Consider the following 24,574-nt stretch of genomic DNA (forward strand, 5'->3'; position numbering starts at 1 on the left):
ATAGTGAATCTTGATGCAGCTGTCTAAAATATAAAGCACTTACCCCTACATATATAAGGGCTGAAATGATGGAGAGAGTATTTTTATATGTTAGTATCTAAACTAATTTAACCTGTTTTTATTTAATTGTTTTAATACTTCTGCATGTTTTGGAGGTAACATTGAAGGGACCACTGTAAAGACTAGGAGGCCCAGATTAGACCTACCCTTTTGTCTGCTTGCAGAGGCAGAAGGTATAATATAATTCTTGGGGTTAAATCCTGGCTGTTGAAATCAGTGGGGTGAGGATTTCCCCTTCTGTGTTTAACTTTTTCAAAATACAAGCATCAAGACTTTTTTTTCTTGCGGGGGGAGAGAAGACCAGTGCCCCAGGATGGAACTGTAATTTTGCAATAACAGATAAGTATGTGTGCAGCATAGCACTCAGTAGCAACCTTACAATAATGAATCAGTCTGTACCATATACACAGTGGCATGAAAAAATCTGTAAAGAAACAGATTTAAATTTCCCTTTTCCAAAAGAGAATAATTTTTAATCATGAAAAGGACCTTGATTCTGTGTTTATTTTACCATTTAAAAATATATCGGCGGACTAATAATTAAACTATTTTCTATGTTGCACCTATGGACAGTACTGCTGTAGGCACTCAGAGGTTGATATTTAAGCAAAAAGAGCCCAATCAAACCATGTGCTGAGCACTTCTGCAGAGGTGCTGAATATTCTCAATTCCCACTGAAGTCGATAGGAATAGAGGGTGCTCGGTACATCACAGGGTGTGTTATAATTATTTTTGTAAAGCACACCTGCAAAGGTCCCCAAGCCAGAGTATGATGATTTCATGAATAAGTAATAAAAACCACAAATGAAAACAATATAATTGTCCTTCTAAAACCTGCAAACAAATAGAGCAAACTAGAAAGGGGATTCTAGGAAAGATGGACAGGAGAAGGTCCTAAATATGGAGGTACTGGTTGTTTTAACTAAAACAAAACCAACCTTAAAAAAGGGTTATGATGTTTGGAAGGGAGGGGTTGAGACAGCTGTATAGAGAGCAAATTGCACCCTCTAGGGGCTAGCTCAGTGAAGGCTGTGGTAGTGGAATTCGTAAAAGGCAGGTGGTTTTAAAGCACAGATACTTGCCAAGTCAAGGCTTGAGGAAGACATGTCAAACAGCAAGAGCCTCCACCATATAAGACCAACAAAGTCAACTTAAAATCAGTTGGAAACTTTATAGGAAGCCAGTTAAAAGGATGCATAATCTTGTCTCAGCTCAAACCAGTGAGCAAAGGTGCCACTTCTAAAGAAGCTGCATATAGTAGCTAAGCTCTGCAGGGAGGAATTAAAATAATTGTGCCACACTCTTGACACAGCTTTCCATATGATGGCAAATGTACCAAGAATTTTAACCAGGCACACTAGCTATTATGTAATAATTCACACAGAGTTTGTTGCCATAGCACCTAGGCATGAATTATTACACATTCACTAAACCCCTCAAATATTCTCTTGACTTTTTCTCTGATACATCAGTGTATAATTAGTGTGTGTATGGATATACTCACACATTTTAATATAATAAAATATATGTACATATATAAAACATATGAATGAAGAAAAATAAGTGTTTTTTAAATCAATAACTTTCCTCCATACAAATGTGGCATTAGTAGAAGAGAGAGAACCTATTACTTGCTGAGAGGGGATGATTTTTTCCTATTTTCTATTTATATTCTACATAAATCTGTATTCGCTTTAGGTCTGAGTAGAACCCTAAAGCAGTAGTTCTCAACCTTTCCAGACTACTGTACCCCTTTCAATAGTTGGATTTGTCTTGTGTACCCCCAAGTTTCACCTCACTTAAAAACTACTTGCTTACAAAATCAGATATAAAAATACGAAAGTGTCACAGAACACTATTACTGAAAAATTGCTGACTTTCTCATTTTGTCTGTATGAAATTTTAGTTTGTTCTGACTTTGCTAGTTCTTTTTTGTAGGCTTTGTAAAACTAGGCAAATATCAAGATGAGTTGATGTACTCCCTGGAAGACCTCTGTGTACCCCCAGGGGTACATGTACCCCTGGTTGAGAACCAGTGACCTAAAGCGTGAGAGTGCTCATGTTGTCTTAAATGTTAGCAGCTCTCCCTAGTTGCTAGTATATTTTCTGAAACTCCTGCACATGGTTACTCGAAAAGGGTCTTTTCAGATTGCAATTTCTCCTTTCAGTGTCATGTCTAGGGTAGCAGAAAAAATCCTGGCACCCAGCCACATGCACCAAACACTAGATGGCAGAAACTGATACTCTTGTATCTATTGGCTTTAAAACTTCAATGGGTGGTCGATTTGTTATTTGTAGTACAAATAGGGTCTATAGCAGTAGTTCCCAAACTTTAACAACCCATGAACCCCTTTCATTAAAATGTCAAGTCTCGTGAACCCCCTCCTAAAAATGAATATCCAAGGATTTTCTCCCTTACCTCAGCATAAATTATAAAAGCAGTGATCTTGGAAACATAAAATTTGTTTTTATGACATACTTAGTACACACTATTTCTTATTGTTTATCATTACAGTATTTTTATTACATTATAAAATCGGCAACACTCTTCCAAGATCTCTCTTTTTTAGCTTGTATGACTTTTAATTAAGCCTGTTATAAGACAAGGCTCCTATCAGAGGCTCCAGTAGACAAAAGCGGTGCAGGGATGAAGTCCCTGTGCACCCTGAGGCCTGGGTGGGGCACCGCCAGAAAAGTGCAGGGGGCCCGTGGGGGCTGCCGGAAAAAAAAGGGGGGTGGCGCTGACATGGGGGGCGGGCATATGGCCCTTGTTGCCCTCTCCCCATACTGGCACCTCTGGCTCCTATGTTTCATCAAGGAGTATCAGATGTGAAACAGCATGAAGGTATTTAAGAAGCCAACTCAAAGTGTTCCTCCTACACAAGCATTCAGGTCTTGAACAGTCCAGGCAAACAACGCACGTTACAACAAAGCTTAAACTTGTTCTTCATAATAATTTAAAAACAACACTAGCAGCCTGTTTAATTTTAAAAACAGCAAAAAATATCCACCTCCCTTTCCATTTCGTATAAGGAGTCTTGAAGTTTAAATCTCCTCAGTGTGATAGATATGCTTGCTTTGATCTGCGTAGCTCTTGGAAGTCCAGGGGCTCCGGGCTGCTGGCCCCATGCTGGCCAGGATCCCTATGGACAGCTCTGTCCACCATTAGGGAATTTTTTCCCCGAGAATCTCCTGTAACATTTTGTGAACCCCCAGGGGTTCACGAACCCCAGTTTGGGAGCCACTGGTCTATAGTGTGCTAGATGTTGTCCAAATGTACACAGGAAGGCCCAATTCTTGTCCTGGAGAGCTTATAATTAAGGCTACGATTATGTCACGGACATCGGGGAAGTCACGGAATCTGTGACTTCCAGCAACTTCCATGACATCTAGGACCCCTACATCTGACCAGCCACGCTGCAGCGTGATAAACCGCTATCTGACTGAATTTGCTACTTAGAGTGTACTGAGCATGCTCAGTAACATCTGCTGAAGCCAGCAGCGGGGGACCCCTGCAGCAGCCCAGCAGCTGCGGGCAACGGGACCCCCCACAACTGACTGGCTGCCGGCACAGGTGGAGACCCCTGAGCTCTCCAGCCACCACCACTGGTAGGTCCCCCCCACTGCAGCTGCTCAGCCTCTGCGAGCAGCCGGCACCCCTATCCCCAGCAGCTCCCAGCTGCCTCCAACGGCAGCAGAAGGATCCTGGAGCTGCTGGAAGGGCCCCCCACAGCTTCCCAACTGCCAGCAGAGGTGGCGAGGGGACTCTCTTCAGCTCCAGCCCTTCAGGGCAATGGGGACCCTGCAGTTCCCATATGCTGCAGGCAGGGGGAGGAGGCAGGGTACTGGACCCTCCTCCCTCCCCTTTTGTCAGGGATGATTTTAGTAAAAGTCAGGGACAGGTCACAGGCAATAAACAAACAAACAAAAAATCACGGAAGCCGTGACCTGTCCCTGACTTTTAGTAAAAATATCCATGACAAAATCATAGCCTTACTTATCAAACTCCAGGCAAAGGCTGGGGGAGAGGGCTAAAACATACAATCAAAACATTAAGCTGCCCCTCTAGCCACCATTACTAGTGTCTAAGGGTACATCAGCTTCACAGCTTGTTGTTGTTTAATGTTTGTTACAGGGGGGCCTCAGGGCTGACCAGGGAGAGGGCCCCATTGTGCTCGGCACTGCCCAGGCACAGAACAGCACAGTCCCTACCCTGAAGAGCAGTGATGTGAATAGACCAGACGGACGCGCAGTGCGGGAAGGGGGTAGGACACACAAGCAGTGTGACCAGTAGGAGGGCAGCAAACACCAGGTTAGGTCCATGAAGCTAAATGGGAAGGGGGGGGAGAAGTGAGGAGGGCACGGCAGGAGAGAAGAGGGTAAGAGGGCAGGGGCACTGGAACAGGAGGGACCGGGGGCCATGGCCCCCTCACTTTTAGCCTTCCCACTTTTTACCGGCTGTAAGGGTGAGCGACAGGGAGGAGGAGTCTTGGGGGGAAGAGGCAGGATGGGGCCATGGTTCGGGCACCGGTGCTGCCCCCCCACCCTGCTGTTAGGAGGCTTCTGCCACCCCTGTAAGCTGAGGTGAAGAGACTGGGAGGGTTGGCGCAAACAGCCAATCAGCACAGGGAAGAGAAAGTCCAGTCAATGGCTGAAGGAACAGATCTCCCGCCCTTGGCTGCTTCTGCTCCTACTGCCTGGAGTTTCTTGGCAGTGTAGGTGCTGGACTTAGGGGTGCTGGGGGCGCTGCCGCAGCCTCTGGCTTGAAGTGGTTTCCATTCTATCCAGGATTTACAGTTTGGTTCAATGGCTCGGAGCACGCCCATTATAAACATTGTTCCAGCGCCCCTACTTGGCTGGCTCTGCAGTTTTCTCCCAAGTCCATGCGGTGAGGGGGAGGGTGTCTACAGCCACTGTACCATTATGGGTCCAGCAGGGGTGCTGGGGCGGGGACGGATGGCCCTAGGTGTGTGGCCCCATATTAGCATCCCCCCCCCCCCCCAAATGCAGAAATCCCTGTTTAGTTGCTTCTGCCCCTACTGGCTGGAGTCTCTGAGCAATGCTTAGCCCTGCAGAGGGCATGATTCCCAAGTCACTCATGCATAGGATATTACAACTGAACTACAGAAACTCCCTTGATTGTATCATAATGGCCAATCAGTGAATATGTCATGCTCTGCAGGCAGGCAGACTATGCCCTGCCTTGCGCTTAGTGTGACTGTCATTCTGAGCTGGTTAAGTGGTGTTGAGTGCCTGCTGCGGCTAGATGTCTTTTGGTAATTCACGCTGCTGATTTCCACACTCACTATACAGTGCAAATGACCATGTCGCAAGACAACGGAGATTTATTAGAAGGGTAAGTACAGATATACAGTTACTTACATTTGGGTTTGAAGCAGTGCTGATTTTATACCTGAGAGAAGGCAGTAGAAAAACAGTGCAATCCACTGAAGCATGACTAATCAGTTTGCAAAAATGTTTAGCATTCTCTAAAGTATTTCTTCTTTGAACTACTATATTAACAGAGTAGGATCTGTGTCATTTATAATTATATGGCATTCACCTGACTTTCTTGCATTCTGCTTTCTTTACTCACTGAGTGCATCAAATGCCCTAGTTTCATTAGAACACTGGGAAGGTAGGTGTGTAACTTGCATTACTGTGGCTGCTGAGAGGAGAGTGGGATTGTGTTAAGCATTCTCCTTTTAGAAAGGATTCCAAGGGGTTCAGATATTTTATGCATACTTTGAACTTCTACAGTGTTAAACTTCCAGCAGTTTTCTCTTGTAAAAAGGAATCTCACAAGGAAGTGTACTTGTACTTAAAAAATAAAACAAAAATCAACTTTCTGCACAGAGGTAAAGAAAATTAAAAAAAATTAAAATATTAGTAACAGCATCTAAAGACTTTTAATTAGATGAAAGCATGTTTCAGATCAATGTTAAATATGCTGTTAGACTGAAGGGCCTAGGTTAACAAAGGGTAAATAACTGTAATACACTCAGCCTACAGATGACAATTTTAAAATAGTAAATATAGCAGGCTCAGAGTGTGGGTCTAAGTTGTATAGTTTATTCATACACGATATTGTCTTAGACACATAATGGCTCACAGGGATGCTGGGGCTTGGGGCTAATCAGTGTCTGAGATCCTTCCGGGAGCAGAGCAATAGGTAGCACAATTGAAAAGTGTGATGATACAGGCGCTATGAGACACTGTCACAAAATGTGTTTCTCTCAAATTTCTACACCTGGTTCTTGAGCATGGAAAAAATCTTGCTGTTTTTCTTCAATAAAGTGTTCGGCTTTTTAAAGAAAATGTTTTGCAAAGTGCTCAGTGTAGTTACTAACCTCCGATTGCCTTATTTTGAGCTCTGATCTTTTTCTCATTAGGGTGATATTGTTAGCACACTTCCTGTATTCAAGGTCTATTTCTTTTTCAGTTTGATAGTTATATGTTTGCAACTTTTTTTTAAAAGAAAGCAACAGATTCCAAGTCACAAGACAGTTTGTTAGTTAGAGCAGCCAAAGTTAGGGAGAGATGGAGGAGAAAATGAGTCCTTGTGGCTTTGTAAAAATTACCCGAACTAGCTTGTGCTCCATGTACCAGTGAAATCTAGTCTTTCTTTAAAAGGTGCAAAATACCCATATTTCAACTGTTTTGACATTTCCCAGGGTACATTAACCTTGCCAGTGCAAAGTCTATTCTTCTTTCTGCCATTTCATGTACAATAATTTTATATCTTGTGCTGAACTTTGGCCAGAACTTTTCAGCTGGTCTATTATCCCATTACCAGTCATCCTGAGACCATCTAAGAAGCACTCATCAAAGATTGGCCTGACGCATCAGGCCATAATATCCAAGTCTCCTAAAGAAAACAGATGCAGTCAGGGTAAGGCACTGAAGTAATCCTCTGATTACGGTATGCTGCATTTGGTTTTTCACCTGCATTTTGCAGCTGCTTTTTGCTCAAACTAGCCCTTTGGGGCTGACGTTTTAATTGATTTGAATGCACATAGCTGTAGTAACTTATTTCTTTCTCATACTGTGTGGTCAATGGTTGAACACAATGTGGGTTAAACAGTACTGCCAGGAGGCCATTCCAGCAACAATGTATGGAGGCGTTTCCACGTTGTAGGAGACCATTATTCCTTCAAATCCAGTATTTTGTCTCAAGTAGTGACTTCAGAAGATGAGGGGGGGGACCCTGATGCAACTAGCCAATTATGCTGCATGTTGAAGGGATGATTCCTTTCTGACCACTATAATGATTAGCTTATACCAGGAAGCATGAGATTTATTTCCCATATTTCCCAACTCCATGTCTAGTTGGCAGCCGGTGTCAAGTGGAGTGCCCCAGGGGTTGGTCCTGGGGCCGGTTTTGTTCAATATCTTCATAAATGATCTGGAGGATGGTGTGGATTGCACTCTCAGCAAATTTGCGGATGATACTAAACTGGGAGGACTGGTAGATACATTGGAGGGCAGGGATAGGATACAGAGGGACCTAGGCAAATTGGAGGATTGGGCCAAAAGAAATCTGATGAGGTTCAATAAGGATAAGTGCAGGGTCCTGCACTTAGGACGGAAGAACCCAATGCACAGCTACAGACTAGGGACCGAATGGCTAGGCAGCAGTTCTGCGGAAAAGGACCTAGGGGTGACAGTGGACGAGAAGCTGGATATGAGCCAGCAGTGTGCCCTTGTTGCCAAGAAGGCCAATGGCATTTTGGGATGTATAAGTAGGGGCATAGCGAGCAGATCGAGGGACGTGATCGTCCCCCTCTATTCGACATTGGTGAGGCCTCATCTGGAGTACTGTGTCCAGTTTTGGGCCCCACACTACAAGAAGGATATGGATAAATTGGAAAGAGTCCAGCGAAGGGCAACAGAAATGATTAGGGGTCTGGAACACATGAGTTATGAGGAGAGGCTGAGGGAACTGGGATTGTTTAGTCTGCAGAAGAGAAGAATGAGGGGGGATTTGATAGCTGCTTTCAACTACCTGAGAGGTAGTTCCAGAGAGGATGGTTCTAGACTATTCTCAGTGGTGGAAGAGGACAGGACAAGGAGTAATGGTCTCAAGTTGCAGTGGGGGAGGTTCAGGTTGGACATTAGGAAAAACTTTTTCACTAGGAGGGTGATGAAACACTGGAATGCGTTGCCTAGGGAGGTGGTGGAATCTCCTTCCTTAGACGTTTTTAAGGTCAGGCTTGACAAAGCCCTGGCTGGGATGATTTAATTGGGTATGGGTCCTGCTTTTGAGCAGGGGGTTGGACTAGATGACCTCCTGAGGTCCCTTCCAACCCTGATATTCTATGATTCTATGATTTTAGCATGCTTAATTACTAACGTTTTTATTATAAAATAATCCAGGCACAGTATTTGACACTCTGATCCCACTGCAATAATGAATTCTGTAGACTGAGAGCAAGCTGTATGAAGAAATATTTTCCTTAATTTCATTGAGAGCCCTTGTTCTCATATTACAGGGTAGGTAGGGGAAAGGATGGGTCTGATCAGTTTTTTGATCTGCCCTTATTAATTTTGGCTATCTTAGAGATGGACCTGAACCAAAACCCTGGATGCAACTGTAACACCGACAGACCCCGGTCGTTGTCGGGTGGCATTGAACCTGGGGCCTCTGGAGCTTAGTGCATGAGACTCTACTGTATGAGCTGAAAGACATATGGATCTTACCTAAGACTGTAGAGCAGACTCCTTAATCTCACTCTCTCTCGTGGTCTCAGTGCCACTAGATAGGACAGAACACCACTCCCAGGAGGTGTGCGGGTTACACAATCATCACCAAACTTTGGAAGAGTTTAGGTCAGGATCCAGACTTCGCAGCTGGTCCTTATTTCTATAATGGACCAAACCAAAACCCCACATTTGACCACCACCTGAACTGTGCAGCTTGGATCCTATCTCAAGTCCATTTAGTCCTTTGTTCGAGGGTGAAAGGGGGCAAAGAGCACTGCTTATTCTCCGCCTCTGGGGCAGGGACCACTTCGTCTTTGTAGCTTTTTCTAACTAGTTCAGGAATGGCACTGAATGAAGGGTTACCACCAGTCCTAAGATTTATGGGCTGATCTCAATTCTGATCAGTGAGCCTAGAATCTGCAGGGCAGTTTACTGAGCCTTGGATTTAATTTGAATCTGAAAATGTCATAATCTGAGGATGGTGCATCTTTAGGTGGTGACATTGTGTCTGTATATGATGATATGGCACCAAGACAAGAGGGCACTCTCTGTCTTAAAAACCTAATGCAAAGGGATTTAACATCTTACAGTAGAAACTGACAGAAGGTGATGGGTGGAGGCTGTGTGAGAGAGAGTGAGGGAATGAGGGACAGATAAAGGAATATCTAAAGTGACACAGACTTTCTTATTTCCTGACAGCACATTTACTACAAAGCTGGGGGATTAGTTATGTGGTGTATTAGTGGATTTATCATAAATGCTATCATTACAAGAAATGAGAAGCTCAATAAAAGAGGATTGGAAATAGTAGGTTTTGTCATTCTTTAATATTTTTTTTGACAGATCTGCATCAGATCTGCATCTAGCCCTGGATGAATGTATGACTGCTGTGGATTTATTTCTAAGCAACAAGTTTCCTGAGGCCCTTGCTTCCCTAAAAGCAAGGTAAGTTGAATACTTTTACAGCTTTTTGCTTTGTTTTTGTTTTTTTTCCTTTGCATCCTTCATCTTCCATTAGAACTGCCACTACACGTTGAGTGCTAGACAGATAAATAATATTCCTTTTGGATTGGAGGAGGTGGGAAAAATAAAATAACCTTTTAGGACACACACAGTAAGTTGCTGGTGTTGGAAGAAGGAAAGATTTCCATTTCCTCCCCCCATCTCCACCCCGAGACAGGTAAATGGCATGGTATTGATCAGTGGTTATAGTACTTTCTGCAGCTTCCATATCAGCAACATCTTGGGGTTGTCTATATGGTGCTTTAGTCCACACCAAGAGGGTGTGAATTTTAGTGCATGACAAGCTAGTTGAACTATCTTATCCATGTTGACCCTGCTGGCGTTCGCTAAAAGTTCCCTAGTGCTGGTTAATATAATACTATTTGAAGCAGGACTACATTAAAGCCAGTAGAGAACTTTCTGTGCATGTCAGCAGGGTCTACACAAGCTAGGCCGTGCACAACAAGCTAGTACGGACTAAAATTTACATCCCTCTGGTGTGGACTAAAGCACCATATAGACAAGCCTATGGTGAATGAAATGTTTACTCTTGTTTACCAAACAGTATGTTCTGTAACATGCAACCCGGTTCTCACAGTTGTTCTTATCAATGAGTACAGGTTCTGGTGTAGTTTCTTACAAGGAACATACTGGAAAAAAAAAGTTATCAGACTGTACGTCATAGTTGAAAGCAATCTCCCCTGGTCTGTGTCATTAGCATGTCAGATTATAAAACCCGAACAAGGAACTGTTCACTGTTCATTCTGTTTCCCTTTTCCCAGTTCGTGCTCCTTGTCCTCACTTTCACATTTCTGAACATCTTTCTTTATCTCTACTCATTTCTTTCCACTGCCTCAGTTCCTTCCATCTGACAACTGTTTTTTCTCCTTTTTCCACTTTATGCCTCCTTCCATGCTGCTTCCTCCTTTAATGATCTCCATCCACATACATATCCTTTCCTGAGGCACACTTCTTCCATCAGCCCTTTCAGTGATAATCACACAAGCAATGGAGAAACCTTTAATTAATTTTAATTTTCTATCGTCCTATGTGAATAGTCCTTACTCAGTAACTTAGGGCTAGTCTACACTGGCCACGTTAAAGCACTGCTGTGACAGCACTTTAACGTGGCTTGTGTAGTCACGGCGCAGCACTGGGAGAAAGCTCTCCCAACGCTTTAAAAAAAACCACCTCAATGAGAGGCGAAGCTCCCAGCGCTGGGGCGCTGTTTTTACACTGGCGCTTTACCGCACTGAAACTTGCTGCGCTCAGGAGGGTGTGTTTTCACACTCTTGAGCAAGAAAGTTGCAGCGCTGTAAAGTCCCGGCGTAGACAAGCCCTTCGATAAGGCCAGGTTTTAGGATCCAAGCCCAAATTCACCAAGTGCCATTGATATAGCCGTCCCAGTGTAAACCCAAGTGTAGACAAGGAAAGCCACAGCTTCAGTGGAGCTCAACCCTGTTTGAAACTAGGGTAAACTCATAGGAAGGTAAGAATTGTCATACTGGATCAGACCCAAGGTCCATCTACTCCAGTGTCCGGTCTCTGACAGTGGCTAGCACCAGTGGCTTCAGAGGAAATTAAGAAACTCCGCAGTAGGCAGATGTAAGGTAACTTGCCACTCATAATAGGTTTCATCCTGGTCTCAAATAATAGATTGAAATTGGGTTAAGCCCTGAAGCATGGGGTTTAATATTCCTTCTACAAAAAATTGTTAGACTTAATTATGGTAAGTCTGGATATTCTTGATACCCATATAAATGTCCAGTCCCTTTGTTGAGATCTTGGCCTTAAACACCTTAACTGTGAATTCATTGCCATAGTATCTTTTCACACAATATGTAATTAATTTCCTTTTCTCAGTTTGAATTTTGCACTTTTTAAGCTTATTGAATGTCCCCTTGTGTAAAGAGGATCAGTGTAAATCTGTTTTTTCCTTGCCTGTATTCGGAGTTTATACTGGTGCAGTGACTGGCCATTAATTGATTGTTAGATTTGGGGCCAATTCCCAGAGTAGACAAGATCTCAGTGGACATTTGAAAGGTTTTCTTTGTGACCTTGAAGACTAGAGAGTTACTTTTTTTTAAAGGAGTGCTTTGCTTCTGAAATACATTTATTCAGCAACTAAAATACACACACACACAGACACACACAGTGTAGCCATGCTGACAGTTGCAAAATTGCATTATACACACAACCCTGGTTATAAGCAATGAGGGCATATGATCACTTTTTAAATTTTTTGGGCCTCTCTTTATTCCCACAATTTTCATACTTTTAACTTGCATCTGCCTGAGTTCTTTGCTTCCCAAGTCCTTTTGTATTTTATTGCCAACTCCCACCGCTGCTGCCGCGGGTTGCTTTGCTTAGTGTTGTGCCATCAGCAGATTTTGTCACTGCTCCTTCCTTACTTCAAGCTGCTGATGTATACAGTGAACACAGTTGTATATAGGGCCAGTTCTTGTTTTGGCTCTTTGCTATGTCACTTTCTTTCATCCTAAACTGCTTCTATTTACAAGTAACCTGTGATATCAGTGATTTGTTGGGTTGGAGACCATCTGGACTCTAGTCACTGGTGTGAAAGAGTTAAAAGAAAACAAAATGGCTGCCTTATAAGTCTTTTTGCATTTGCTCAGAGAGCTGGGATGGGCCTGAGACATACAGAAAAGCAGCTGGGCCACCAGGTTGCAGCAGCTGCCCTTTCTCCATTTATTGCTTCAGCCAGCCTTGGGCCCCGCCTCCATATAAAATAAATCTGTGTTGTGCATCTCTTTCCTGCTCTTCTCACCCTGTCCACCCTGCCTGTCACAGCAGGAGCCACCAAAGGAAAGTACTGTTATGCTTGGTATGTGTCAAGGATTCATTTCAGTGGGTGTGAGGTACCTACCCTATTTGGGCACTGACCCCACTCCTTGATACCAAAGGTACTGGGCTTTGTAGGTTGCACTGTTGGTGATACTGTGTAAAATATGGTTTTGGCAAACTCTGAAGTCAGTGAGCTTTCTAGTGGTTTGGGATGATATCTGCCTTATTCACAGTGCTGTAGTGTTGTGTTTTTGTTGCACGGGAGGATGTCACAAAATGTTAAGAAGAGCAGCAGTATTTTCACTGAAATCATGTGCAAAATGTCCCTGTGCCCATGTGGGTATGTTTACTTTGTGTTTAAAAGAGGAAAGAGCCATTTTTGTGAAGGGGCATAGTAAAATGCTTCAAAAATGACACTGAGACCCCTATTGTGAAGGAGCCTATATATTTGTCTATCAATCCATTTTTATTCTCGTTCATTGCATATAGTTTCCATTCTGTTTTCATAGGGCCCTGTTGAATTCATTTCATGAACTGACTTTATGTCCTCATACCTTGAATATGAATTTATTTAATTGCAAAACCATTTTCAAACTGATCTTTCATCTTCGTGCATTGTTAAAGGGAGGCCCCCACCCCCTTAGCCCTTGTCAGCACAGGCACCACAGAGTTATAATCCCCAAGAGTGTAGTGGAGCAACAGGGAAAGCTGAATTTCATTGCAAATGATCTTCATTACAGACACACTCCATCTCTTCAGGGAATGACACTAGTTGTGGAGTGCAATGTGTAATACTACGTGACCTTTTCTTGGGGGGGTGGGGCATCAGTTCCTCATTGTTGCTTTTTAGCATGCTGAGATTCAAAATGGGTTTTCACAGCCTGTAAAAGTATTTATTTTTCAAAATTCTTACCTGTTGTCCCAATAATTCTTTGGTTTAGATTTTGTGGATTTATCACTTATGGTGTGGGACATATTCTGTTCTGGGTTACACTATTGCAATTCCACTGAAATAGCTAATTTAGCCACATTTGGCATCTAAAATCAGTTTATCTCCATTCGCCTTCATCTCATTTGCACCAGGTGTAACTGAGAGCAGAACTAGATGCACCATATGGGACGATATCTATCGCAGCAGCTGAGACAGAGCTATAACGGACAGGTCTTTCCTAGCAGTTTAAAAATAAATACCTTGGGAAGGTATCTGGGTGCTTCTGTGTAGTGGTAAAAGCTCTGTTCCTGGTAGAAGAACATGTCAGAAAGGCAGATCTAGTGTCATTAAAATGTTTATGTGGCTTCTTTCTTCAGATTACCTGAAGATCGTTTGGTTGCTGCTTTTTAGATTTTAGAATCAATTTTCCCTCTTCTCTCCACTAGTAATGTTTGTCCCAATCGTAGGGTCCAATTTATGACATATTCTTCACCATGCAGAACTGGGCCTTGAGGTCTTATTTTTATTTCATTTTTTATATAGAATATTAATCTTTCCCAATCTTCAGCCACCCTAACAATTAACAAAAAAGTCATCAAAGTATACAACAGTAGGTGCCTTGAGGTCAACAAATCTTAGCTGTTTTGGAAGAAAGGATGGGAATGAATATGAAAGTTGAGAGGCTGTCATGGCGGACCACCCTGCCAACTGCTCCCTTTCTTGTTAAGCAAGAAAGTTCCTGCTCTAATCCGTCAGTTGATTGTAACTGTGGCAATGTCTCACAGGAAGAGGGTCGGTTTCTCAGGTGGACGGCTCCAAGCCCTTTCGAGCTTGCAGTCAAAACAACACCTTTAACTCCACCCAGAAACCTGAAGGAAGTGGATGAAGCTTCAAAGTGCTGGTGGGGTACTCTACCTAATACACAGGGTGATGCATTATGCACTGGCTTCTGTTTCTCAATGAATTTACAGTATAGCGCCATAAGGAGTGGCACATTGCAGTTGTCTAATCCGGAGGAGACAGAGGCATGGATCATGGTGGCCATCCGAAAGAAAAGGTCACAACTTCCCGTGCAGATGTGGACGAATAAAAGCCTTTCTGGGCACTGCTGCTGAGTTATTTGGTCATGTAACAGCTAGGGATCTAGCAATGCACCTAACTGGCAAGCCCCCGAGTCACAAGTGTTTGAATAAATACCTTCCGTCAGCCTGGTTGATGTAATCGTCACCAGATCCTCCTACTGCTTCCCCAATGTATCATCATTCTTCCCGTCTTATATGACTGAAACTCGGCCAGCTTGGTCTTATCCCTGGATGAAACTGGCATCGCCTGACACCTGCCAGGGACAGGGTTCCTACCTTTATAGGCTTCTCTACAAATACCTGTCTAGCCAGTGTTTGCTCATGACAACTTTTGGATGTAATGTACAACCAGGGTCCTGAATACTTGTGGTCATTAAAGGTGCCTTGGCTCCATTCTTCAGGACTTTAGTCCCATGTCATGGCCACATTCCAGCTGGGAAATTACATTCTCCAAACCAAAAATTCACATGGTAGTTTCAGTATGATATGGTATTCTTCACTTTCTGCCTGTGAGAGGGCCATGCTCTGTCCCCATCCTGTGATGCCCTAGAAACTGTTCAGACCCACTTTCTTCTTGGGTGCAGATTATATTTTATTCTAAACCCATTCACCAACACCCATATAGTGCAACATCACAGTTTTAACCTCTACTTCTTCCAACATTTCTTGGCTAGGGTCCTAGGAGGAAAGGGAGTCTCCCTCTCTCTAGGGAGCTCCTTCAGTTCAGGCGCAGCTAACCTTCTCCTCAGTACCACCTCCCACCTTTTCTCCTGTTGGTCAGCTTGGGGGCTAATGCATTCCTTACCTCCCCAGCATCTCCTTCTGATTAGCTCATTATTGAGTCAGCTGTCATTGGGGCAACTAATTGAGGCTTCAGTGATCAGACTGCTGACCCACCTGGCAGATCTCAGTGCTTTGTAACATTGCCCTGAACTCTTTTGTAGTTGCTCTTTTTTTAAAGTCTACTTTCTTTCACCCCCAAAATGACTGCATTTCAATTGGATGAGTGGAATGATTCTTTCCTATACATATAGTTTTGTAATCAGCAGGTAAAATTTATTGAGCTTTGGGATCCTTGGATAAAATACACTACAGAAATGTCAGCCAATGTTGCAGGGGAATTGGTGGGAAGGGACAAATCTGGTTTTACCGTTCTCTGGAGTCTAGCTATAAAATTATACTGATTTGTGTCTCCGATGGGGGCTTTTAATAACACTGACAGAAAATGGCCAAAATACTTGCTGGCCTGCTTCTGCACTTACATATGCTAGCATAGACCAGAAGATCCTCAGAGGAAAGCTGCTGTTACAGAAGCACAGATTAGTATTTATTACTTATACAAACCTGCTCATTAGCCTCCTGTTTGTGTGATTATGGCAACAGCTGAGAGCAAACAGATCATGTACTAGTGGCAGAAACTTCTGATTAAAAAAGACTAAATGGGAAGGCACAGCTTGTTCATATAAAAAGATTAGGTCAATGTGACGCAACTAAGTCAATAAAGCACTTGTTTTTAGAGGGATATAATATAATTGATGCTCAGTTTGCACTAATTTGTTATCAGGCTAGTGTGATTTAGAAAACAATGGTGAAGCCCTGGTTGTTGGAGGAGAGTGGTTTTTGTAATGGGTTTCTTATTGGACTGGCTTGTTTTCAACTCTTTACTGTTCTTTATTTCTAGCAAATCTCTATTCTCTCATGAGAAGTATGGAATTGAGACCGAAGTCCTCTGTACATAGAACACTGCAGCATGGGCAGAGGAATTATAAGCTTTTTCCCTCTTCATTGGCCTGCTGGTCTGCTTAGCCCTGCTCTGATGAGGCTCCTTCTAAGGATAGAGAGGTTTGGTCTCCGTAATGCATTCTTCCTTTGGCCTTTTGTGCTGAAACCGCCATAAACCGGTTCAGCTGATTTCTGGAACTTGTGGGCCCTGTTTACTCTCTTGCATCCCTCTTTTTACATGTGATGCTGATCAAGATCCAACATGCTGCTTTAGGCCTCTTCTGGCTGTTACAGTTCTTATTCAATGGTATAGACTCAGAAAAGGCCAGACAGGACCATTGTGATCATCTACTCTGATCTCCTGCACAACACAGGCCATAGGACTTCACTGAATTAATTCCTGTTTGAACTAGAAAAACACCCAGTTTCTTAAAAATATGCACTTCAGTTCTAGTTTGAGTTTGTCCAGTTTCAACTTCCAGCTGTGGAATCTTGTTATACCTTTGTCTACTATGCAGAAGAGCCCATTCTGAAATTAAATAAACTCCAACAATCACTTCTGCATCAGAGGTACATCCTCATCCGGGATATGATACTGGCTTGAAAAAAAATGTTACATGTATTACATGTTTTGAGATTCAGGGTACAACAACTTTTGGGCCTGGATGTACCAATTACTGTTCTCTCAAGGAACTACAGGTCAGTTTCAGTACTAGAGAAAAATCTCAGGATTATCTTCTGCCCTTTATTTAATACTCAGTGTATCAGACCCACTGCTGGTCTTGCTCTCTTTGCAGTTTTGTCATGGATGATATAACCTGAGAATTGAACCTCATGGAATGCTAATGATGAGACCAAACCATCTGTAGTTCCGTTTGCAGCTTGGGCACATTACTGTTCTTGAGGTGGCAAATAAGTTGAAAGCAGAGGATTCTGGGAAGCTCCGGTCTAGCACATCCATTTACACTTATGTAGGATGGGAGTCAAAAAGCTTTTTCTACATCAGATGTAGGTGAATGTCCCTTTGCAATCCAGATTCTTAAAATGAAACATGGAGCCTGGTTATCTGTTGGGCTCTGCACCTCTTGTTTCTAGAACTCTGAAAATCCCCAGATATCTGCTTTATATCGCTAAGTATCTGCATCCGCGGATGTGGATGTGATTGTATTGTTTACATCTTTGTGGATAGGATGTGGATCCAAATTTTTGTATCTGTGCAGCAGTGCTCAACCCGGGGTCCACAGCCCCCTGAGGTATGTTTCTGTTCTGTTTGTTGTTCTCCATGAGGCTGGGCTTTTGGGCCCTCAACAGAGTAGGTGAGCCAGGTCTGTTTGTTCTTGTCTCTGTGAGGATTGACTCTGGGACCCTGGGGTCTGTGATCAGCTCTGGGTTTTTAAGTTTCTGAGTAGTTAATCCCTCACCAATGGGGAGGGATTGAGCTGAGGTTTCCCAGAGAAGTCAGTTGCCACCAAACTCCTCAGGAGGCAAACAGAAACAGGAGTTTATACAGGGAGTGTGAAAGGCTTTCATTATAGGTACAGTTCTACATTTAATACCGTGACAGCCAGTGATGCAACAGTGGTTGTGACCCTCAAGGGATGTGCTATGTTTTCTTTCCTGCCTAAAGCCAGAGTGGACTTTCTCTGACTGCTTATTTTGCTTAAGAGCCTTTGGTGAGGGTCCTTGTCAAAGACTTTCTGAAAGTTCAAGTAAGCTATATCCTTATCCACTTGTTTGTTGTCTTCCTCAAAGCATGCTAATAGATTGGTGAGGCACAATTTCTCTTTACAAAAGCCATATTGACTCTTCCCCAACATATTGTGTTCGTCTAAGTGTCTGATAATTCTGTTTTTCACTGTAGTTTCAACCAGTTTCCCTGGTACTGAAGTTAGGCTTACCAGTCCGTAATTGCTACGACCACCTCTGGAGCCTTTTAAAAAAGTTGTCATCACATTAGCTATCCTCCGGTCATCTGATACAGAGGCTGACTTAAGCGATAGGTTACATACCACAGTTCAGGGATTTCCCTCTCTCCCCTCCCCCCGCCCCGGGGGCAGTGTACACCCCTCCCTGAATTTCCCCAACCCTCCTCCCCCTCCCCCAGTTTTGTGAACTAGTTACATGCAGTGTTGCCAATTTAATGATTGTTTGGAAATCTAAATTGAAATTGAAACATTAATACACACTTTAAAAGCATATACAGTGTATGATAAAATATGTGTATCTGAAAAAGTATAATAGATTTGAGAAGTATGAACATAGACTAGCTTTCTTATACAGCTGTTGTTTTTTTATGATAATGTCAGTGCATTCATTTCGGTAATGTTGGCCAACCTAATAATTTCAAATTGTGATTTGTAAGCAAAGTCTAAATGAGCTCTCCCTGACAGCTAGTGATGAGCTGGGGGTTGGGGGGGAAAGGCTTCAGGACCAGATTGGATTTATATTCACACTTAATCTACCCAGGTATCCAGCTGTGTTGCCCAAGTGATAGATTTTGGCTGGGGTTGGATTACAAATCACTTGAATGTGGGAGGTAATGAAATGTTGATGTTCTTATTGTGTGAGTAAAGGGCAGGAGAACTGTACTTACCCTGTGCTGATTGAGGGCATTGAGAGAGAGGGTGGGGACAGGTGTTTTGCTTGATGGTCTGCCTGAGTCACAAGTACTTGAGCTGATTAGGCTCCATAGAGAGTCTTTTGTTTTATAAAAGTGACCACTGCAGCTGAAATCACTGAGAATCAGGTCCAAGTGCTTAGACCTGCTGTGACACAGTGTTTCACGGGAAGAGACGGCTCAGCCTGCACTAGCAGCGAGGTTCCCCCACTGAGAGCTCAGCTGAAATCCCCGAGAGCCGGTGGAACCTCGAGAGACCGACTCCCAGAGGTCACAGTGGCAGGTGGCAGCAGAAGGTGACAGTGCAGGGCCATTGGGACGGAGCAATAGAGTGAAAGGTGGCACCACAAACAACAGCGGCCAGAGCACTATGTTTTAGTGACTTCGGTCCAGAATGCTAGATTTGTGACTGGGAAACTTAATAAATATACATTTCCTAGTAGGCCAAGATTTTAAAAATGCATTATTTGCCAAGGTCATTATCCCACATCATCACTAGCTCAAGAGGTCATTATCTTGGGGAGTTTCTGTACTAAACTTTTTGATTATTTTAATTATTTTTTATGTAAGAACAGCCATATTGGGTCAGACCAATGGTCCATCTATCCCAGTATCCTGTCTTCCAACAGTGACTATTCCAGGTGCTTCAGAGGGAAAGAACAAAACAGGGAATCATCACGTGATCTATCCCCTGTCATCCACTCCCAACTTCTGGCAAACAGAGGCTAGGGACACGCAGAGCATGGTATTGCATCCTTGCCCATCCTGGCTAATAGTAATTGATGGACCTAACCTCCATGAACTTAGCTAGTTCTTTTTTGAACCCTGTTCTAATTTTGGCCTTCACAACATCCTTGCCAAAAAGTTCCACAGGTGACTGTGTACTGTGTGAAGAAATATTTCCTTTTGTTTGTTTTAAACTTGCTGCCTATTAATTTCATTGAGTGACCCCTTGTTTCATTGGTTCTTGTGTTAAGTGAAGGGGTAAATAACACTTCCTTATTCATTTTCTCCACACCAGTCAAGATGTTATAAGCCTCTATTATACCCCCTCTTAGTCATCTCTTTTCCAAGAGGAGAAGTTCCAGTCTCTTTAATCTCTCCTCATATGGAATCTGTTTCATACCCCTAATAATTTTTGTTGCCCTTTTCTGAACCTTTTCCAATTCCAGTATATCTTTTTTGAGATGGGGTGACCATGAACATATCATGAAGGACTGGAAGTACCAGACACACAAGAAGACATGAAACGTGCAAAATTACAACAAGAAACCAAGAAAGCTGTAGATATAGTGCTTCGTTTTTTTTAATTTTTATTTTTTTTTAAGTTGAATTTTTATTTATTAGGCAGACAATACAAAGAGTTTCACTTAGATTTCCGACTCTATGCTTGTGCCTTCAACACTTCCACAACAATTTTCTGCTCCTCAATAAGGAAAGCTCGTTTGATTCTGTCACAGACACATTTAGCACACATGGAACCGCCATTAGGCTCTGCTAACACGCTTCTTTGTTTTTGACAACCTCAGAAGGACTTTAGGGTGCACAGCATGAACACGGCGAAGTCTTCCTGGACACACACCACATGCAGACGTTGGTGCCTTGCCAACTTTCTCAGTGTAAAGGTAAACAATCCTGTTACCTGTTACCTGGTGTGTGGGACAGCCTGGTCTTGTTAGAGGCTGTGTTGTAGGACATCCTACGATGGTATGTCAGATACTGAACCATTTTTTATAGTGCTCCATAGTAGGCTTGAGCAGCCAACTTTAATTTTTGTGAAGATTTTAAAACATGAGTTAAATCTAATAAAATGGTCGTGAAACATTTTTTAGTTTTTACTCTTTTGCCGTACAGCCCACCTTCGCCCTCACGTTCTCAACCCTCGTTGGCCTTCATCCCCCCTGAATATTCCAACACCCCCCACCCCCAATTTCAATTCCTAGGGAAAACACGGCCACGGTTAGTAGTTCTACAATTTCATATTTGAGTTCCTTCAGAACTTTTGGGTGAATACCACCTGGTCCTGATGACTTATTACTATTTAATTTGTCAGTTTGTTCCGAAACCACTTCTATGGACACCTCAATCTGGGATAGTTCCTCATATTTGCTACCTAAAAAGAATGGCTCAGTTGTGGGAATCTCCATCACATCCTCTGAATATATTTTAAAAATTAATTTATAGAAAAAAGAACGGCTAGTTGGTAGGTCTCACAATATAATTGTAAATGGGTAGTCATCATTAAATGTATGTATTTCTTGAGGACGCCTCCAGGAATCATTTCTTGGCTCTATGCTATTTAATATTTTTATTAGTGACCTGGAAGAAAACATAAATTGATAAAGTTTGCAGATCACACAAAGATTTGGGGAGTGGTAAATAAGGAAGAACATTAAGTCATTGATACAGAGCGAGGCACTTCACCTGGTAAGCTAGGTGCAAGCAAATAATGTGTTTAAATACAGCCAAATGTAGAGTCCTATCTCCAGGAACAGAGTGTGGAGGCCACACTTACAGAATGGGGATCTCTCTCCTGGGAAGTAGGGACTCTGGACGAAAAAACTTGAGGGTCAAGATGGATAATCATAAGAACATGAGCTCCCAGTGCAACCCTGTGGCTAAAAGGGCTAATGCAATCCATTGATGTATAAATGGGAATATCAAATAGTAGTGGAGAGATTATATTACCTCCATATTTGGTACAGGTTTGACTGCTACTGGAATATGGTGTCCAGTTCGGGTTTGTACACATCAGGAAGGTTGTTGAAAAATTGGAGACAGTTCAGAGAAGAGACATGAGAATAATTAAAGGATTGAAAAAATGCCTTATAAAGGGCCATGTGAAATCCCACAGTGTCTGTGGTTTGGGAAGTGTATTCAAGTTGGACAAATTGAGGGTGAAAGGTGGGAATACAGACATAGGAGTGAAAGGCTGAGACATTTGACCAAGACTGTAACAGTTTTGAAAGTAAGGTTAGTTTCATGTTAAATGTTCTTTGGCTATAATTGTGTTATCACATTACTCATCATCTTGATTATTCTGTGTAACTCTCCCAAAGTAGAAGGAAATTGTCTCAGCTTGCAGCACACATCATGGTGCTCAGTGGAGAACTCATGCAAAAACAGTTATCCCAAAACAAAAGAAACTTCAGAGCCTAATCCTACATCCCTTGGGCACCCAAAACTTCCACTGACACATTTTAGGCATCTACACTGTCATCTTCATTGTAGTATCTTAGCATAGCTATTAAAATTATAGATAGAAGAATGACTTGATGCACAAATATGAATGTAGGCCATATACAGAGTGTTTGTATTTTCCAGCAAAAATTAATCCTTTGTACGTACCATATTGTGCTTGATTACTAGCACATTTGTTTAGACCTGAGTCCCCATCAGATTAATATGCCCCTAGAGTGTTGCTTTTTTTGAAAATTAATCTTGTGCTAAATTTGTCACCTGCACTCATGTCTTTTTTTTTTTTTTTTTAATAAACAGAACTAAGGACAGTATGTATCACGCACTGACACATGCTACCATACTGGAAATGCAAGCCATGATGACCTTTGATGCCCAGGACATGCTGAATGCAGGAAACACAATGAAAGAAGCTCAAGCCACCTGTCAAAAGTAAGTATGGAGAAGTACATTGGGCAGTTGGTGCCCTCCTCTGAGAAGTCATGACAGATTTGTAGATGAAGGAAGGACATGTGCAGTACTGCCAACTCCCATGATTTTATCGTGACTAGTGATTTTGGGGTGGCTTTTAGCTGTCTCGTGAAAACATGATGCAAGGCACCAACTCACAAATTTTCCCTTATTCAAAATAGCCACCATCTCCTATTACTGTCAGTGGGGCCGACACCAGCAAGATGGCCGCCACTTCCCTACGATCTATCTGCACGTGGATGTGAGACAGCCCTATATAAAGTTGGCTGCTGCCCCTTGTTGTTTTCAGTTGAGCTGAAGCCAGGCCTATAGGCAAAATGGCTGCCACTCTATGGGTCGGGGGCTGGACAGGACGCAGTCAGGGACTGTGAGGAGCAACAGAGACACTGAAGGGTGGATGGGGAGAGTGTGGGGGAGCAGGGGCAGACTTTGGGAGCAGAAGAGAGGGATGGGGAGGGGATTGTGGTGGGTCCAGAGCAGGAGGAGGCAGGACGGAAGTGCAGGATGGAGGCAGAGTCAAGGAAGTGTTGCTTCATGCAAAAAGCTAAACCAATCCCATTGTTTTTACTGTGACATTGCTTATATGAATGATGAATATAAGTGTGAGGAACTGGGGATTCTGTCTGTACCACTTCCGAATTGTGGATGATTTTATGAAATTGCATCATGAAATCACTGTGCCGTGGAAAGCCTATATGTATATGTATATTCAATTCCCAGGAATTGAAGAAGAGCTCTGTGTAGCTCAAAAGCATGTCTCTCTCACTGCAGAAATTGGTCCCATAAAAGATATTACTTCACCCGCCTTATCTCTCTCATATCCTGGGACCTTCACGGCTACAGCAATGCTACATTAGCAGGGTTGTATCATGTCCCTGCCAGCCAGGCCAAAGACAATGGTGAATGATCATCACATAAAGGATTTGCTCTAGCTGGATGAAGACCCTTCCTCCATTTATCTGAAGGCAGAAGGGGAGTTTGGAAGTAATGGAAAGTTACCAGGAGGAGAACAAAAGAGGCAGATGTCCCCAGCAGGAGTCTATAAAGGGACTCTCAGGTGGAAATGGAAACTGGAGGAGAGAGCTATCTTGCACCAGAGTAGGATGAGGGAGGCTGCTGCAGGAGCAGGGTAGACAATACGATAAAAGACCCTGACTGACTGAACACAGATGATCTCCCAAGGGAGATGAGCTAGTGAGGGACACTGTGTTTAGGGTGTTTTATTGTTTTTATGATCTGTACTCTCCTGTGCTTTGTATAATTAAGGAAAAAATAGCCTAAAATTGATAGATTGAACATGGTGTGTGTGTGTGCACATAGGCTTCAACTTCTTGGGTGCTCCGGGGCTGGAGCACCCATGGGGAAAAAATGGTGGGTGCTGAGCACCCACCGGCAGCCCCCCATCAACTCCCTCCCTCCCCAGTGCCTCCCACCCAACAGCAGGCCCCATGTATCAGTGCCTCCCAGCCACCACAATCACCTGTTTCACGGCGTGCAGGATGCTGAGAGGGGAGGAGCGAGGACGCGGTGCGTTCGGGGGAGGAGGCGGAACTGGGCGGGAAGAGGCGGTGTGGGGGCGGGAAGAGGCGGTGTGGGGGCGGGAAGAGGCGGTGTGGGGTTTGAGCACCCCCTGGCACTTTTTAAAGTTGGTGTGTGTGTGTGTGTGTGTATGTGTGTATGTATGTGACTGCACAGCTACTGCACACCCCTAATGGAGTTAAATTGTAAACCAGAAGCTCTCCAGCTGTTGGGCAGAGTTCTGGGAGAGCAGTGTGTTTAAGTAATGAGGAGTCAGGGATGTGCCCAGAGGGGCTAGCGTGGCTGGACAGCAGGTTCCAACGCTCAGAATGGGGGTGCCAGATGGAAAGTCTGTGCCCTGAGAGTGTGCTTAGGGACCTCAAGATTTGGGCAGTGGCTGGACTCCATTGAGGCTCCAAATGCTTAATACACCCCGGGGATCTACAGCAGCAAAGGCTTGGAGTC

General features: G+C 43.3%; 1 protein-coding gene and 1 pseudogene across 1 annotated transcript in view; one reads left to right on the forward strand and one right to left on the reverse strand.

Moving 5' to 3' along the window:
• Window positions 1–20,288: 20,288 nt before the first annotated feature.
• LOC144269268 (large ribosomal subunit protein eL34 pseudogene) lies at window positions 20,289–20,650 on the reverse strand (annotated as a pseudogene).
• Window positions 20,651–22,433: 1,783 nt separating this feature from the next.
• The window catches only part of TTC39A (tetratricopeptide repeat domain 39A), a 48,242-nt gene continuing 46,101 nt past the window's right edge, over window positions 22,434–24,574 (forward strand). Inside the window, exon 1 of the mRNA XM_077823911.1 lies at window positions 22,434–22,552. Coding sequence (XP_077680037.1) covers window positions 22,434–22,552 — 119 coding nt within the window. The remainder of the gene's footprint in view (window positions 22,553–24,574) is intronic.

Source organism: Eretmochelys imbricata, chromosome 8 (assembly GCF_965152235.1).
Source record: "Eretmochelys imbricata isolate rEreImb1 chromosome 8, rEreImb1.hap1, whole genome shotgun sequence".
Classification (NCBI taxonomy): domain Eukaryota; kingdom Metazoa; phylum Chordata; order Testudines; family Cheloniidae; genus Eretmochelys; species Eretmochelys imbricata.